Source organism: Myotis yumanensis, unplaced genomic scaffold (genome assembly GCF_028538775.1).
Source record: "Myotis yumanensis isolate MYYU_CA2020_CCGP unplaced genomic scaffold, mMyoYum1.0.hap1 SCAF_12, whole genome shotgun sequence".
In the NCBI taxonomy this organism is placed as follows: domain Eukaryota; kingdom Metazoa; phylum Chordata; class Mammalia; order Chiroptera; family Vespertilionidae; genus Myotis; species Myotis yumanensis.
In genome coordinates, this window is record NW_027223763.1 from 844,413 (window position 1) to 862,356 (window position 17,944).

The following is a 17,944-nucleotide window of genomic DNA, read 5'->3' on the forward strand; positions in this document are numbered from 1 at the left end:
GTCGCTGGCTTCTCTCCCAAGAGGAGGCCACCGGCTCTGACCAGGCGTGAGGGAGGGAGAGCCAGGAGCCAGGGCGCAGAGCAGGGGCCCCTCCTCCAGGGTGGCTGCCCTGCCTGCCGCGGGCACCAGGCGCTGGGCCCATTCCCTAGAGAGTCGCCGGCCTGGCCCAAGGGTTCCTGACCCCAGGACCCCACCATCCATGGTCCTTGGAGCGGGATGGGGAGGGGGGCCCTTGCCTGGCCAGGGGGCTGGCTCCTGGTGTGAGAAGCAGAGGGTGGGGTGGAGAGGGTGGCTTGGTGGGTGGGCCGCAAGCGCCTGGGGCCCGCCTGCCCCTGCCCACCTCCGCCTCACGGGGCTCCCGCGGACGTGGGAGCCACCACGTCCGGCCCTTGGGCCGCTGCCCAGGCCGTTTCCTCCCAGGCAAGCCCTGCCCGCCCCGGCCGCCCCACCCGAGCACAGGGCAGCCCGGCTCAGGCACCGGCGCCGACACGCGGAAGCCACTCGGCCCACAGCCGGGCGTCAGGTGTGAGCAATGAGGCACGGCCGGGCCCACGCAGGTGCGGCCTTTTCCGCTTTATTGTCACAGGCTGGCCCGCGGGCTTGGGCGCCTCAGGAGGGGCTGGGGGCCGGGCCGGGCTCCTGGGAGCCGGGGGGGCCGGCCAGGACGTCGTGGAACTGCGCGGCCACGCGGCCCAGGTGGGAGCCCTCCCAGAAGACCTTGCCGCAGCCCGAGCAGCAGAAGAAGTGGCGCAGGCCCGGCCGCCGCAGCACGCCCGCCGGGACCCCCGCCAGCTGCAGCCGCGTGCCGTTGTCCAGCGTGGCCGGGTCGCGGGCCCGCAGCTCCGCCGCCTCCAGCCAGCGGCAGGGGGGGGTCATACGTGAGGCCCGGCGTGTCCCCGGGGGCGGAGCCTGGGTGGGTGGAGGTGCCACCTGAGGCCTGGCTTCGAGGGCACCCACCCCTCTCCTCCCCTCCCCAGGGACCCCACCCTTCCTTCCCATCGCTCCCACCACTGACCCGCCGGCCCCGGGCACAGGACCGTCCCCTCCAGTGGTCCCTCTACTGGGCCGGGACCCAAACCCCATCTCAGGGCAGGTCCCGGTGCCGGGACGGGCGTCCTCCGTGGGCGGTCCCAGTGCTCACCTGGCTCCTGTGTGTCCTCGCTCTGGGCCTTGTCACCTGTCAATCAAGGACACCAGGAACCCCTGAGTACAGGGCCCGGTAGCCCAGCCTCGCCCTCACCCCCGGGGGCGAGGGCAAAAGGGCAGGGGCAAGAGGCGTCAGTGCCCGCCAGGCCCCGCCCACGGGCACGCACACCTTGGACCGTTCTTGGGGCTCAAAGGTCTCAGGCACCAGGGGCGGGCGGGCGGGCGGCCCGTGTGATGAGCAGATAAGCCATTGCCAGGAGCCCTTGCACAATCAGCACCAGGGCAGGCGGCGGGACCCGGGGGCCCTGCTGGAGCTCAGGGTGCCCGAGAGGGCCCCCCCACAGAGAGCCCAGGGGAGCCAGGCTGCCCAGCTCAGGGGCCTGCTCAGCCGGCAGGAGCGGCGTCCCCGCCCTGTGCGCCCTCGTAATTTGCTTGGCAAACATTTCCCTACAGCTGGCCCCAGAGGAGCTGGGCCGGGGTCTGAATGGGGGACGCCCCTCAGCCCGTGGCCTCCTGGAGCCCAGCAAGGCCACGACCTCCATCTGGTCTCTCTGCTCGGCCCAGCCTGACCCCAGCCCGTCCCTGTGGTTCCTGAGGCACTAGACGGGCATGGGTGCACCCCTCCTCCCACCAGCGAGAGCCTGGGGGTGATGGGGGGCCCTGCGGAGGGCACTGCCAAGTCCTCCCCTCCCGGGCCTTGACTGGGGTGGGCATGGGCTGCCAGGACAGCTCACCCACGGTGTGGGGGGCCACTACACTGACCCCACACTTCAGAGGGAGGCGGGAAGGACAGGAGCAGCTGGGTGGGATGTCAGCTTCCCAGAGAAGCACCCTGGCCTCAGGATGACCCCACAGGAGGGCCCTAAGATGCCCCTTATCCACCCCATCCCCCCGAGACCCCAGAGGTCCCTGCATGGCTCTCGCCGGGCCCCTCTCCCCGGAGGCAGGAGACAGTGGCCGAGGGCAGGGCCCGTTCACCGCCCAGCCGGCAACATCACAGCCACCCTCCTCTTTCTAAGTTTCTAAAAAGGAAAACTGAGGCTGGGCGCTGGGTCGGACCGGCCCTGGCGGGTGGTGGCTGGGCTTGTCCTGCTCCATCTGCCCAGGCCCAGCTGGTTCGTGTTGCTGAGGCTGCGTGTGCTCAGGCGTGCACGAGGATGCGTGTGCACACGTGTGTGTGCACTGGGGTCCCGTGTGCTTGGGTGTGAGCAGCACCAAGCAAGGCCCCCTGGATAGGAGTGTCCCCACCCAGAGGGCCTGTGGCCGCGGCGTCCTCTCCTGCAGAGCAGCCTTCGCACCCAAGCCTGCGGGGCGCTGTCTCCCCACCTGCCCGCCCCGCCTGCACCCCTGCAAGTGAGCCCAGGGGCAGCCAGCAGCGGGGTCCCGCCGACCGTGGGGCACACTCACCCGCGCTGCTGGGGTCTCCCTGGCCACTGAGCCCCATGAGCTGTGTCATCAGGTCCCTGGAGACCTTCAGGTACTGGTCACAGTTACAGGCCTGGGGACAGAGCAGGGCTGAGGGGGGTGCCTCCCGCCCGCCCCCCTCCGCCCTGCTCCTCGCAGCTCTGGGTCTGGAGGGTGCTTCCTGTAGACAACACGTCCCTCCCGCTCCCGGCAGGACCTGGGTGCACCACCTCCTGGAAGCCCTCCCTGCCTGCAGCGGCTCCAGGGGGCCCGGGCAGCTTCTCGCGGCTCCTGAGACCCTGCAGGGCCCAGCCGCCGTCTGGTGTCCTCCCCGGCCGGCCCCAGGGGGTGGAGGGCCCACACCCACGGCTGCCCTGACCCTGCGGCCCGTCTGGGGGAGCCAGGGCCAGCTCAGTGTCCAGGCCTCTCTCTGCACCAAGTCCCCGAGGGGTCAGGGGTGAAGTCACGCTGCTGCTGTGCAGGGTCCTTGTCCGGGGCAGTCAGCCTGGGGTGTGGGCAAGGCTTGGGGGTCCACCTTGCCCTCCCCGTGCAGCTGCCCCAGGGGAGGGTCTGGATCCCAGGATTCCTCTGGGTGACGGGGTGTGGGGCACGGGAGAGGGGGAGGGTCTGCACCCGTGGAGACCTGGCTCCCGGGTGGGTATGCGGAGCACACTGGTCAGAGCCCTTCCCGCCGTGGAACACGGGTGACGGGGGAGGCGTTCCTAGGCCGCAGGAGGGACGCCCTCCTGGGTGAGCTGGAAGTGCCCTGGTGACATGGCTCCGGGGCCGGTGGGTAGGCGGTGGCCTCGGGCCGGGAGCTGCAGGTGAGCCCACGTCAGGGCAGTGCCGCCGGCCCCCACACACCCTTTCCCACGGCCTTTCGACACCCTGAGCTTCACCCGGGGCTTCACTGCTGGTCCCCAGCTCTGCAGCTGGCGGGCGGGCGGGCGGAGGTGGGGGGCAGGGGCTCCTGGGTGGGGGGGGCCGCCTCTGCTGGGAGGACTTGGATGGGGAGGCAGGACTGACCCCAGCGCCGAGCCTCCCACCCCTTGAGAGCCTCCTGCCCCCCCTTCAGCCTCTGGCACAGGGAGGCCGTGCCGTGTCCCTGGTGGCAGGTCTAGGGGCTCCGGGGCCAGGAGTGCAGGCCAAGCCCTGGCTGAGGTCTGGCCTGTGGTCACTCCAGGTCCAGCTGAGCTGTCCTGAGCCGCCTGCCACGGCCCTGCTCTCCCTGTCCAGGCCACCGAGGGACAGGCCACCGAGGGACAGCAGGCGCAGGACCAACCAGCAGCAGGGGCAGAGCGCAGGCCGGGAGGGCCTCTGTGAGGGTCGCCAGCTTCCCAGGACCCGGGCCAGTGTGCACGCCTGGGCGGGGCGGCCAGCTCACGCTGAGTCATGGCAGCAGGCACACGTGGTGCCCTCCACAGGCCCTGGCCACACCCTCGGGAACCACCGGTGCCAGAGTTCCCACGGCTGGTGCCCACTGTCACCCCGATAGGCCCTGAGAGCCCTGCCCCCACCCCACCCCACCCCACGGCTGGAAAAGCCGGTTCCTGCCCCCCCCCGCCGCCCGCCCCTGCTTCCCACAGCAGGAGACCTGGCACCCTGCTCCCCTGCGGCTCTGGCTCCCATGCACTCCGAGGTGTGCACTCTGCCAGCCCACTGCTGGGGTGGCCTGTGCCCGGCCTCGGGGGCTCAGGGCTGGGCGCAGTGCCCGTCCACCCAAGGGCTCTCTGACACCCAGGGGGCAGCAGCGCCTCTGGCCTCCCATTGGGAAGAAAAGGGGCGCCTGAGGGACTAACCTGCCCAGTCCCAGGGCCCGGCGGCCAGGACCCCGCACAGCCCTGCTGGCCGAGGGGAGTGTGCACAGGGCCTTGGAGCCACCCCACCTCCTGGGGGCCATGCAGACCCCAGCCTTGGGATGCCAGTGACCTGGGCAGAGAGACTGTCCAGGCCCGCCCGACCCAGCGAGGAAGCCTGAGGGCAGGGCTGGGCTGGCTGCCGCCCCCAGAGCCCGGCTGGGAGGGTGGGGACAGGTGAGTGGGTAGGAGGGGCTGGGAAGGCTGCTGGCTCCCGGTCCCAGGGGTCGGCCTGCTCTCCTGGTTCCCACGGCTTGGCTGGGAAGCGGCAAGCGGCCAGCACCCGCCCAGTGCCGCCTGACTCAGGGCAGCCCAGGGACAGCCTGGGGCCGGGCAGGAGCCCACGTGCGGGGCCACCGCCAGGGCCGGGCCTGGGTACTGGCAGGGCCCCCTGGTGCTCTGCCCCTGCAGCCCCCGGGCCGGGGAGGGTGGACGAGGGCTGCTCTGGCCACTTCCCTGGAGGTGGGTCTCGGGGCTGGAGAGGGTCTGAGGGGGGCCACAGTAAGCCCTGGAACACCTGGCTGTCCTCTGCGGCCGAGACGTGGGGGGCCACAGCTGGAGGGCCCAGAGGGGTTGGTCCCAGGGGCCAAGGGAAGGCTACCCCTGAGCCGGCCGGCTCTGCCCGCCACCAGGAGTCCCAGCCACACCTGCAGGGAAGGGACCCGGCCCACGAGCAGGGCTGACCCAGAGGCCAGGTCACTGCCTGTTCTGAGCCGCGTCCCAGGACATGCTCCCAGCCGCCCGGTGCCCACTGCCCAGAGGAGCTGGTGCATGGGTGGGGGTGGGGAGGGCTCTCTCGACAGGCTCTTCCCAGAGCCCACTGCCCTGCCCACCACTGAGTGCAGCGAACTGTGCCCAGGCCTTCGGCCCCCTCTGGACCCCCTGGGCCCAATCAGCCCTGAGCCCCGGCTTCACTAGGGGATGCAGAGGCAGGGGGGGGGGGGGTTATGTGTTGCCCTGGGTCCTGCTAGGCAGGGGCATGCGACAGCCGTGCTCCCGAGGGTGCTGGGTGCGGTGGAGGAACCCCCGGCAGGAGGCCCTGGGCCAGCTCCCCGCCCGGCCAGCAGCCAGCCCTTGCCGTCCCCCACGCCCCCGGCACCTTCCAGCTGGGGCCTGGTCAGAGGGGCCTCCCTCTGGGCCCGACCCCCACGCGACTTCCCGGGAGTGTTGGGACCAGGACCCCGCCTGCCCCTGCACCCCCCTCAGTGGGAGTCAGGCCCCCGCGGGGGAGGGGAGTGGTCAGCCTGGTGCCCTGGGGTCTGCTCTGGGGTTCTGCCCCCAGAACAGGAGGAAGGGCGCTGGGCTGAGCTGTGGCTGCTCCAGTAACGGCTGCTTCTCGCTCATTTACAGGAACCTGGCGGACAGCCAAGCGCCAACTGGGATGGAAGGACCCCCCCCCCCCCCCCCAGCTCGGCCTCAAGTGGCTCCGGCACCTTCTGAGCAGCGTCCCAGGTGCTTCAGGGAAATGGGGTGCACAGGCCGCCTCAGCTTCTGGAGATGCGTCCCTGTCCCCAGGGGGCTGCCCATTTGGTCCCTGCTGAGCCCCCACCCCCGCAGCCAGGGAGGCCTCTCCCAGCGGCTTGTCCACCTTGACGCCCACCCCCCCCGCATCTCAGCAAATGGTGCTGGGCTCCGGGCTGGGAGGAAGGGCTGGGATGCAGGCCGCGGCCTGGGGGCCTGGGTGTCGCCTGACACCTCGCTGGACGGGGCGGGGCCATAGGAGGAAGCCATCAGGCGCCCAGGCCTGGGTCTGCTCGGCACCTCGCTCTCCCACGCCGGCCCAGCAGCAACCTGTGGGCCCAGGCCATCTGCTCCCAAAGGTCTCCTCCGTGATACGCGTGTCGCCCGGCTTTGCCCGCGAGACCCCGCTGGGTCCCACGTCCCGGGAGATGCTGGTGGGGGCGGGGGGGGGCGGGGCGGGGAATGTGCTCTGGCCGGCTCTGCTGTTCCCAGGACCCCGGGAACGACTAGGTCCCCAGCCCTGGGCCTCGCCCTCAGCGCCTGGGACCTGGGCTGTGGCCCTGCAGGTTCTCGCTGCGCACACCCCACCCCCAGGCCCGGAAGGTCTATTCCCACGGGCCCAGCCCCTCCCCCGCCCAGCCACTGCCCATCCCCTTTGTGGGGCAGGACAATGTCTGCACAGAGCGAGCGGGGGATGGGCCTCGGTGCTGTCAGCACAGGGCAGGCCCCCCGGGGGCACTGGGACCCCAGGAGTGGGGGGGGGGGGCAGGTGTCTCAGGAGCACCATGTGTATGGGCGAGCACGCCAGCACCCAGCACGCCCGTGTCTGCCTGTCTCCCTGACCCCATGTCCGTGTGAGCAGCCGGGACAGGCGCCTGTGTGCCCTCACCGGGCAATGAGGGGTGTGTCCCGGGCGCTTGTTTTCGGGGTTCGAGGAGTCCTAGATAAGCGCGTCTCCGAGCAGAGGAGAGGGGACAGCCACACAGGCCTGGGACCCCAGGTCTGGCCCCGGGCCTCACAGAGGGGTGTGGGCCCGGCCCCCTGACCGGACCTCCCCCAGCTCCCTGGGCCCACCTCCTGCCCCGACTTCCTGGGAGTGGAGCCCGTGGCCTAAACCCAGAACACGCTGCCGAGCGGCTGAGCAGCAGCAACCAGCAGTGGGGTCCCCAACAGCCATCGCGGGGTGAACCAGGCGCCCCCGATGGAGAGGGAGGAAGGGGGCTGGCGGGGAGGAGAGCCCCGTCTGAGCTGCCCGGGCACAAGGACAACGGGCGCCTGACCGGGAGGCACTGCCAGGAACACGGGAGTGTGAGGGGACCCCTGGGCCTGCAGGCTGAGCCCTGGGAGGTGGCTGCCGAAGGACAAGCAGGCAGGCCTCCTACTCGCCCCTCCCCCCAAGAGCTGGGGCCCCTGAAGCCTCACTCTACCGACTGTGCCACCTGGAGACCCAGGTGCGGGGCCAGGCGAGGCCGCACAGCCCAGCCGCGTGGCCGCCGGGGACAGGCACAGGCAGCTGTGGGGGGACAGGGCGGTCCTCCGGCCCCAGCCCTGGACCTGCCGCCCCAGCCAAGGCCCCTCCTGGAAGAGGAGGCGAGTGTTTCCGGTAAAGGGGGCAGGTGAGCGCTGCCTGAGGCCGCACTGCGGCTGCACCTGCGTCTAAGCCACACCTGGCTCAGAGCCGCAGCGGCCACTGTCCCGGGCGCAGCAGGCAGGCCTGGGACCCCATTTCTCCAGGACGTGGGCGCAGGGCAACCACCTGTCCTGGGTTAAATCAAACAGAATTGGGGCCAGAAGAGGCCCTCTGACCCCGGGCCCTTGGAGGAAGGGGGGACGGGCGAGGGGTCGCCCCCTGCCTAGAGCAGCCCCAGGCGGCACATACCAACCCCTCCCTTGGCTCCCCCAGTACCTCCCGGGCGGCACATATGCACGCCCTCCAGCCTCGGGGCGCCCCCCCCCGCCTCGGAGGCCCCCCCCGCCCCGGGGCGCCCCCCCCCCCCGCCCCCGGGAGCCCAGAGGCGCCCCGGCCGCTCGGCCCCGCAGCCATTCCCAGGCGGGGGAGGGGCGGCGTGAGAACGCGCCGGCGGCCGTGGGAAAGCGGGGGGAGGGGCGCGAGGGCGGGGCGCGCCTGGGAACCGCTCCCGCCCCCGCCGGCCTTTGAAAGGGCCACTCAGGGCGCCAGGAGATTCAAAAGCAAACGGCCGCCGCCTGCCCGCCTGCCCGCGCCGGGGCCACCCGCTCCCAGGCCGCGGGTGCGGAGAGGCTGGGGGAGCCGGCTGTCCTGGGCCTGGACAGGTCCGGCGGCGGGACCAGGGGCGGCCCGGGCTGTCCCCTCCCACCGGAGGGCCAGGCGCTCAGGCAGCAGGTGGCGGGCCCTGACCCCCGTCCCGCAGCCGGGGCTGAGCTCCTCACCCTCTCGCCTGCCGCCCACTCCCCGGGGGCCACCCCTGTCCCCCATCCGGGTCCAGGGAGAGAGAACCCCAAGGTGCTCCTCCAAAGAGCCTCGGTGAGACGGGGCCAGGAGGACCTCCTGGAGGAGGCAGCACCTACCCTGCAAGGCCCGCGGGGTTGGGGGTCGGATGCTGCAGGAGCGAGGGGGACGGGGCCAGGGAGGCTGCACAGGACTGGGGGGAAGGGGGGCCGGCAGTGAGCAGGGTCAGGGGTCTCCTGCCTCCCAGGGCCGCGGTGTCGGCCGAGCACCTGCACCTGCGCCTCTCACATGGGTTTGGGAGACGGGGAGGAAGCAGCAGTTGCTGCCAAGCCCGACTCTGCCCACTTCTCTGCGGGAGCCCCCAGGGCACCCAGGAGGGTGCGGGCTTGGCTGAGCAGGCCTCCCCCCACCCCCCCAGCTAGCAGGGGTCTCACCCAGAGGCATGGCTCCCAGAACCTGCCGGCCAGGCTGCTCCCACAGGGACTCGGACAGCCTCAGAAGGTGGGGGCGACTCACCCCCACAGGGGGCCCTGCTGCCTGTCAGACCGTGGGTGGAGTGGTCACTGCCTGGCAGACCCCTCTGCCACCTTGAGGCCCCTCCCCAGACTCACACCACAGCCGCCCATGGCCTGGGCCCTGTACCTGCAGCCCCTGGCCCGTCCCGCCTCCTCCATCCAGGCCCAGCGGTCAGCTGTCTGAAGGGTCAGCCCGTCACCCCCCGTCTGAGGCTGGCGGCCCTGGCTCCTGGGCCCACTTCTGCTCTGGGGCTGCAACTGCTCCAAAGCAAGAAGAGTGCCCCCCCTCAGATGCCAGCCAGGCCCCCAGGCACCCCTGCCACAGGCCTGGAAGGGCCGCTCCGTCCTAGGGGAGCAGCCATGGGCCTGGGCACACGAGGGGCACTGTGGCCGCCAAGACTTGAATTTCATGTGATTTAGCTCCAAGGCTGCGGCGCCCTCACCCCAACCCTGGGCCTCAGGGTCCCACAGGCTGATGGAGCCACCCCCACCCCTGCCTGTTAGGCTGCACCAGCCGCCCATCAGCCCTGCCATGGGCGTGGCTCCAGCGGGTGTCATGGCCGTGGACAGGCCGAACCCCGACCACGGTGGCATGTGCCCGCGGCCCGTCTCCCCAGCAGCCTGGCAGCGCGCTGCTCCTACGCTGGGCGCACCGTTCCGACTTGAAGCTTGCCACCTGCTCGAAGTGGACGGGGCCTGTGTTCATGCTTTCGTCAACGTCCAGGGTGCAGCCTGAGAAGCCTGCCCGAGGCCCCGAGGGCTCATGGGAGCCCATGAGAATCACTCGGGACAGAGGTCCAGAGGGCAGTGGCGCTGCCTGCGGGTCTGAACCAGGCTGGGGACCCGCATGCCTCCCTTCCGGGCACCGGTGTGGGTCCCGGGGAGGACGCCCGAGGGCTGGGCTGATGCCAGGTCGATGCCAGGCCACGGTGTCCAGCAGCGGCTCGGCGGGAAGGGCGTGAGTGTCAGCTGGCTCAGTGCCAGGGCCCTTCCTGAAGTGGCTGGGGTTGGGTCAGGGCCACCAGGAGCCAGGGCGCCCCAGGATGGTGGGGTCCAGGTCCCCAGGTTCCCTGACAGGGGAGGGGCAGCCGGGAAGCCCCAGGGGCTGTGGGGAGGGAGGGCCGGGGGCCTCATGGGATGAGGTGACCAGCCTGGCCGACCCGCTGCCGCTCCTGGGCTGTGCTGACCCTGCCCATTGGGCCATCGTCCCAGCCGGCGTCCAGTCTGGGGCACTCGGGGCCCAGCCCCTGCGACTCTGACAGCTCTGGGGCCTCCACGCCAGCCGCCCTGCCGGCTGCTGACCGGCCTCTGGGCCCCACGGCCCCTCCCGCAGCCTTTGTGCCTGTGTGACCCCGGGGGCACCGAGTGTGGGAACTGGGCTGGGGGCCTGAGCACAATGGCCGGGGAGGGTGGGGCCAGCGCTCCGAGCCTCTTCCTGCCTGTCCCCCTGTCTGGGGTTGGTCATCAGGAGAGGCAGGTCTCTGGGCCGGGGGCCGGGCCAGCACGGGCATCCTGCTGCCCGCCAGTCTGGGCTCCGGGTGTGGGCACTGGGGGCAGCTGCCCGGGAGTCCCCCTCACTTGCCACTTTCTGGGGCCCCCCTTCCGGGGCCACATAGCTGACATCCGGGACCCGCTCCCGCCGGGCTGGGCGCTCTCGCCGCGGGGGACCGAGGGGCAGTAAAAATAGACGCCGTGCCGGCCGTGTCAGGGTTCGTGCGTAGGCTTTTTTTTTAAACTCAGACTTCTTTGATAAAATATTTTCCCATGGACGGCACTGGGAACGTGCTCCTGGCAGCGGCCGCTGGCGGACAGTCCCGGGCCCGATGGCCAGCTGCGGGGCCGCATCCCGCCCTCCGCCCATACCCGCCCCGCGGCTCGCAGGGCTCCCTGTCCCACTGCCGGCGGCCCAGAAATCGCCTGCCCGTGCCCAGGGCACCCCCACGCGCAGCGGTCACTGCCGGGGGTCAGGTGCTGGGCGCTGGGGGTGCGGGGCTGCAGGCGCCCCGCCGCCTCTCCCACCTTCACGCACCCCGGTGCCCGGCACCAGCCCGGGCGGGAGGCCTGCTCTGGGAGCTCGTGCGCGGAGTGCGTTTCCCTCTGGGAACGGCACCAAAATAGCAGAAGGAAGGGAAGCAATGGAAACGGCCGGCGGGAGCTCTCCAGGGAGGTGGCCAGCTCTGGCCAGGGCGGGGCAGCGGCTCGAAGCCAGCATCCAGGGCACTCGGGCTGGGCTGGGGGTGCGGGTGGCCCTGCTGCGGACACAGCACAGAGGCCCTCGTGGGTCAGTCTGAGGGCACCGCTCTGCCGCCAGCGCCCTCTGACGTCCAGACAGTGTAGGAGCCGACCCAGCCTCCGTGCGGTGCAGTGCGGGTGGGGGCAGGGACCTCCTCAGCCCACCTCCTTGGGGCACCGTGTGGCACCGGTTCTGGGAGTTCTGGGCCTGTCGGCGTCCCCCTGTGAGGGCCTGGGGCCCCTGGCCGCCCTGGGAACAGTGTCTCCCGGGCACTGGGCAGGGCGCCGCTCAGCTGTCCCCAGCTGCTGCTGGGAGGGCCACACAGGGGGCTGGGAGCGAGGCCTGAGGCCGCCTGGACCCCACAGATGCCCCTCCGACGGGGACCCGGCTCTGGCCTCAGCACTAACGCACACAGCGCCCCCCCCCCCCCGCCCCCGCGCCTCCCTGGTCACTAGGCGGGGTTCAAGTTAGAAACCCTGGCTTCTCAGAGACCCCCTTCTCTGCTCACTTGGCCCTGCTCATGCCCGCCTTTCTGGGGGCCTTGTGGACCCCCCAAAACACCTGCCTGGCACCCGGGGGTCCTGCCGGGGCCACCTGCCTGTTTCCTCTGGGGCTGAGCCCGCTGGGGGCTGTGGACAGCTGTGCACTTCAGTGGCTCCCCAGGCCCGAGGGTCCCCACTTCCTGACAAAGCCCACGGGGTGCCATCACCTGCTGTCCAGGCAGCGCCAGCCCCCACTGGGGCCACGCACACAGGTCTCTGCCTGGGACCCCACCCCCTCCCGCCGTGGCCTCTCGTGCGAGTCAGGGCAGCTGCACTGTCCTCACCTCCTCACCAGTGACCACGTGCAAAGGGGATGGTGGCAGGGCCCCCGCTGGGCAGCAAGTTGGGGGCTGAGGCAGCCCAACCCCCTTCTCGTGTCCCCACCCCCCTCCCCACCAGCCCCAGCCCCGTCCCTCCCAGGCCCCGGGCTCAGCCTGAAACCTGGGAACCTGGCCACACCCGTCAACCCTACTGACCCTCTGCTCGCGGAGCCTGCCACAGCTGCACGCAGGTGCACGCCCTCCCCTCCTGCCCTGTGGTCAGACACTCCGAATCCGTCCACTTCTGCCCGCCCCACGGCCACTGTGGGGCCGCAGGGGGAGCTCTGCCTCCCAGGGGCGGAGGGTACGGCCTCCTGACGGCCCCTCCAGGCCTGCCCTCCAGCTGATGGACATCAGGTTGCTCCCCAGCTCGCGCTTCCCAGGGAGCCAGAGAGGACTTCCTCCCAGCTCCCCAACTTCCTGTTTTCTCTGAAGCTCATTAACGCACCTCCCCGCTTCTGGGAGGCCCTGGGCCTTGACATCGCCCTCCCCCGTCTGCTGCACACGGGCAGCCAGGCAGCGACAGGGTTCCTGTCCCCCCGGCCGCAGGGGAGGCCGGGGTGGCTCCGCTGCCTGTGGCCCCATGGCCCCGGCAGGGCAGGGCCCGCCTGACACAGGCCTCCCCTTCCTTCCTTCCTCACACTCGGCGGGGCAGCCGGAGGGGCTGCTGCCGCAACCAGCCCGAGGCGGGCGCTGGGCCCCTCCTCATGGGGCCCGGATTCCAGAATGTTCTGCACCAGGATGCCCGGCCCACAGGACCCGCTGACAGGCTGCACCCCCCTCAGCCAGACAACCCCCAGGGCGGGCAGGGGCTCAGCGCTCAGAGGCCCGGGCGCAGGGCGGGTGAGTCAGCACAGGGCGCCCGGCCCGACCCCTCTCGGGTCCCGACCCAGGATCCGGCCCCACCTGGGATTTCCCCATCCGGCCTCCGGATGTCGGGTGGACCCAGCCAGACAGGACTTCCAGGCTTCCTTCCCTCCCGCCGGAGGCCCTCGAGGCCGCCCGGCGCAGGACAGTCCCGGGTCTGACAGATATCATCGCATCTGAGCAGCGCCCTTGCCCGCAGCCGCCTGCCCGGCCACCGCCTGGCCCCGGGCTACAGTGACCCCGGAGCCCGCACCCACCTGGCGTGGGGCGTGGGGGTCGGGTGGGCAGGAGAGGAGAAAACGACGCAGTGGCGACAGCTCAGATGAGCAGAAACGCCAAGGCAGGTGGCCTCGGTGCCCAGCCCCCTGCCAGGACTCCCGGCCGAGGCCGGCGGGGCGCGACTCACCTGGCAGCGGCTGAAGACGTCTGCGTGGGTGACGCGCACGTTGAAGTGTCTGAGCACGGCCTTGGCCTGCTGCGGGGCCTTGAGGCTGCAGTCCACCCAGAGGCAGCGCCCAGCCCCGACCTGGGACCGGAGCTGCGGAGAGGTCGGCGTTGAGCCCAGAACCGCCCCGGCCGCCCTGCCCCCGGCCCCTCAGCCCTGGGCCCACGAGCTTCCCCTCAGCCCACCCAGGAAGCCAGTGGGTGTTGGGGGGTGCGAGGGGCGGGGCCCGCAGGGGGCTCCTCACCGTGTGGTACGGCAGCCCCGACGTCAGGATGATCCTGCCCTCCTGCCTGGCCACCTGTGCAGGAGGCAAGACCACCTGGTGAGGGCACCTGCCCAGGACTGGCCGCTGCTGTCCCGAGGCGCCTGTGCCCGGGACCAGGGCAGCCGTGGGCCTGCCGCACGAGGCCTGGGAGCTGCCTCGTTGTGTAGATTCGGTCTTAGAATCATGCAAAGATTTTACGTGACTGCAGACAAATTAAATTTAAAATGCAATCTCTAAACATCCAGGGGAGGCGAAAGAAATGAACCCCAGAGAGAGGTGCCCCAGCGACAGGGAGACAGCACACTGGCCACTCAGCCCTGGGCCACGCACAGACCCAGGCGAGCGCCCGCGGGAACCCCCCGTTGGCGACAACCCTGCAGTCACCTGCGTGTCCGTGTGGAACGGCGACAGAGCTGATGCTACTGAGAGGAGGAGATGTGGGTTAAAACCAAACCGACTATGCAATGAGCCCCAGATCTGAATGGAAGCCTTCAGTCCAGCTTCCGGAGTGTTACACGTATGTATTACACGTATGTACGCATGTACCACACACATGTACGTATATTTCATCTGTCTACTGCAGAGGCCTGGAAACAAGAGCCAGCCCTGTGCCCTGGCCGGTGTGGCTCAGGGTTCGCGCGTCGGCCTGTGCACCGGAGGGTCCCGGGTTCGATTCCAGTCAGGGGCATGTACCTGGGTTGCAGGTCCCATCCCCAGCCCTGGTCTGGGGTGGGTGCTGTGTCTCTCTCTCACATCCATGTTTCTCTCTCTCTCTCTCTCTCTCTCTCTTCCTCCCTCCCTCCCACTCTCTCTACAAACCAATGGAAAAAGATCCTTGGGTGACGAGTAACAAAGAAATGCAGTCCACCTGGGGCGCGTCCGGACCGGCCACCCCTGGGCCACAGAGCGGGCTGCACACACACCTGGGAGCCGTGAGCCCAGCCCCGTCAGGTCAGAAATCCGTTTTAAAAGGAAAAGCCCCCGACCCCACATGCTCTGGAATGAAAAACACCTTCTGAGAACTCAAGTCAGACACGTGATTGTAACAGACGCTCACACACGACCAGAACTGGGAAAAATGGAATGCGCTGACACAGGACTTCAAGATACATCTATGGTCTTGACTGTTTACATCATAAAATTTAAAAGGCTGAGAATTAAAGAGCTGAGCACTCCGCTTGGAAATAACCCCAAGAAAGCAAAGGAAGGAAACGATAGAGATAAGAATAGAAGTTAATGAGATAGAAACCAAAACGCAACAGAAGGACCAGCAACGCCAAGTGCTCGTTCCTGGAAAAGACCCGTGAGGCGGGCAGGCCTGAGGCTGCCGGCGCGAGACGGGTTCTGCGGGCGTCACGGGTGCCACCGGCTTCTCGGAGAGGCCCGGCCACTGTCCCCTCTGACACCTGGAGAAAGGCCCAGTCATCAGCGTGACTGCGGGGCCTGGGGGTGGACAAGGGGCGCCTGTGGGAGGTCAGCGACATCGCCAGGAGACTCCGCGGCCCTCGGCTGCAGGAAGGGAGAGGCCTGGGACAAGGTGACGGGAAGGAAAGTTCCGCCTGGACAGGCTCCTGAGATGGGGCCTCCAAACAGGACTGCCTGACGGCCAGCATCGCCCCCTCCGGGCACCGGGCCCGGCCCATTTCTGCCATGTCCACCTGCGCTCCTCGAGCCGTCTTTCCGCTGGAGGCCTGTCAGATCGGAGGCCCATCAAATCGGAGGCCATCAGATCGGAGGCCCATCAGATCGGAGTTCCGTCAGATCGGAGCCTATCAGATTGGAGGCCCATCAGATCGGAGGCCCGTCAGATCGGAGGCCCGTCAGATCGGAGGCCCATCAGATCGGAGGCCCATCAGATTGGAGGCCCATCAGATCGGAGGCCCGTCAGATCGGAGGCCATCAGATCGGAGGCCCAGCAGATCGGAGGCCCGTCAGATCGGAGGCCATCAGATCGGAGGCCCATCAGATCAGAGGCCATCAGATCGGAGCCTATCAGATCGGAGGCCCATCAGATCGGAGGCCCGTCAGATCGGAGGCCCGTCAGATCGGAGGCCCATCAGATCGGAGGCCCATCAGATTGGAGGCCCATCAGATCGGAGGCCCGTCAGATCGGAGGCCATCAGATCGGAGGCCCAGCAGATCGGAGGCCCGTCAGATCGGAGGCCATCAGATCGGAGGCCCATCAGATCGGAGGCCATCAGATCGGAGGCCCGTCAGATCGGAGGCCATCAGATCGGAGGCCATCAGATCGGAGGCCCGTCAGATCGGAGGCCCGTCAGATCGGAGGCCCGTCAGATTGGAGGCCCATCAGATCGGAGCCCATCAGATCGGAGGCCATCAGATTGGAGGCCCGTCAGATTGGAGGCCCGTCAGATTGGAGGCCCATCAGATTGGAGGCCATCAGATCGGAGGCCCGATTTCAGAAGCACTTGGAGGTCATCAAAGTGCTTGGAGCTGCTGGGCACCGACCTCTGTGCCACGTGGAGGCGCCCAGAGGAGCAGAAGCCATGAACACATGTAAACAGACTCACTGCCAGGGACCGGGGAGCCACCGGGGACGCCGAGCCCACAGGGGACACTCCTCTCACTGTGGCTCCTGTGGGGGTGGCTGAGGCTCCGGTTTGCCGAGACCTTGGCGAGGGCCTGGCCCTTGGCGCCGCGTCCCCTGACCTTCCGTTCTCCTGTGGCCACTCAGCCTCCTCTCCAGGCCACGCCTGGGAAGCGGCCACTGCATGGTGACCTCCTGCCACGTGGCCAGCAGGCTCCCGGCTCGGGCAGTGCCCCCCCGAGGCCTGAGTCCCCAAGCCCCGAGCCCCCAGCTGGTGCTGCGTGTGTGAGCGTGACCCCAACTCTCACAGAAGGAACAGGGGTGAGCCCACGTGCCTTTCATATGAAATGCCCGTCCGCCCCGCGGAGTTCCGATGGGGACGCGCCCCTGGGGAGGTGAGAGGGATGCGAGGGTTCCCAGCGCTAGGAACGTTCTGGGGGGAAGACGCCAGCTGCTCACGGGAGCGGCGAGCCGGCGCAGTGGGAATGGGGCCGCTGCTCGCGGGCACGGGGTTCGGAGAGACGCGGGTCAAGCTGGCCCACAGACGGGACCAGGAGAGGGCCAGCCACAGCTGCGGCCGCGGCAGCACCACACACAGCCCTGCGCCCAACAGAGCCCGGGGGATGGGACACGGGACCGAGGGCCGCCTGGAGCCCTGCCACTCACCTCGGCCGCCCGGCGGTGGTCCTCGCTGTTGCCCAGCGCCAGCACGTCGGCGCCCAGGAGGCGCAGGCTGCGCGCCAGCCCCTGCAGCATGTTGTCACACACCACGCGGAAGGCCCGGGCCGGGATCTCCGGGATGGCGCCCTCGACCGCAGCCACCGGCACCTGCAACACAGCCCCACTCAGCAGCCGCCTGCCACCTGGGCTCGGGGGAGGGCGGCCCCAGGGCTGTGTGGTGGCTTTTTTTTTTTTTTTTTTTTTTTTAATATTTTGTTGATTTCAGAGAGGAAGGGAGAGGGAGAGAGAGAAAGATCAATGAGAGAGAATCATGGACCGGCTGCCTCCTGCACGTCCCCTGCTGGGGATCAAGTCCACAGCCCGGGCACGTGCCCTGACTGGGAATCAAACCGTGACCTCCTGGTTCATAGGTTGATGCTCAACCACTGAGCCACGCAGGCTGGGCTGGTCGCTTTTTTTAAAAAAAATAATTTGTGAAGAGAATCGTGAGCAATGAGCTCAATGCAGAAAACAGATAAAACTATAGTCACCCACACCAGATCCCGAGAGGACCCTGCTCGGTCCCTGGGGGTCCCGTGGGCCCTGAAGTGGGGTTCAGGGAGCAAAGGCACAGCCAGATGCAGCCCTGGACCTCGTGGGGACCAGGGACACCAGGCCTGTGTCGGGAGGGGCTGGGACCCCTCTGGGAAACGGCCCACACTCTGGGCGCCTTCTCTCCGGGGGGAGGAACCCAGGCCCCCCCCCCGCCCCCCCGGGCCTCCACCCTCACCAGGACCCAGAATCCTATGGAGGGACCCCCGTCTCCAGTCACCTGCTGGGGTGGGGCGGAGGCCTCCTGTGGGCCGGGCGGCTCCGGAGCCCCCGACCTCTCGCAGTGTCCGGGCCTCGGGCTCCTGGCTGGGTCCCCCACCAGGTGGCAGCGGGCGGGCTCCCTGCACAGCGCCCAGTACACCTCCAGCAGGCAGTAGGCATCGGCAGCTGGGGGCAGGGGCAGCCTTAGCCTCCCGCCAGGGGGCTTGGGGGGGCGCGGGGGCAGGGAGGGCAGGGGCACGTACCGGCGTACAGCAGCTGCCCCTCGGCCAGGGGCCGCCGGTCCCAGTTGGAGAGCTGCTGCGACTTGTCCAGGGGCTTGCCTAGCACCTGCTGCACCAGGAGGCTGAGGCCCCGCGGCCCCTGAGCCTGGTCCACGCCCGGGGCAGGCACATCGGCCTCCCGAATCTGCAAAGACAGTGC

General features: G+C 69.5%; 1 protein-coding gene across 1 annotated transcript in view; it reads right to left on the minus strand.

Annotated features, from left to right (window-relative positions):
• Positions 1-547: 547 nt before the first annotated feature.
• The window catches only part of EXD3 (exonuclease 3'-5' domain containing 3), a 44,130-nt gene continuing 26,733 nt past the window's right edge, over positions 548-17,944 (minus strand). The window contains 9 exon segments of the mRNA XM_070430273.1: positions 548-870; positions 872-909; positions 1,142-1,177; positions 2,554-2,644; positions 13,179-13,310; positions 13,462-13,515; positions 16,697-16,858; positions 17,523-17,689; positions 17,767-17,929. Coding sequence (XP_070286374.1) covers positions 610-870; positions 872-909; positions 1,142-1,177; positions 2,554-2,644; positions 13,179-13,310; positions 13,462-13,515; positions 16,697-16,858; positions 17,523-17,689; positions 17,767-17,929 — 1,104 coding nt within the window. The 3' untranslated portion in view covers positions 548-609.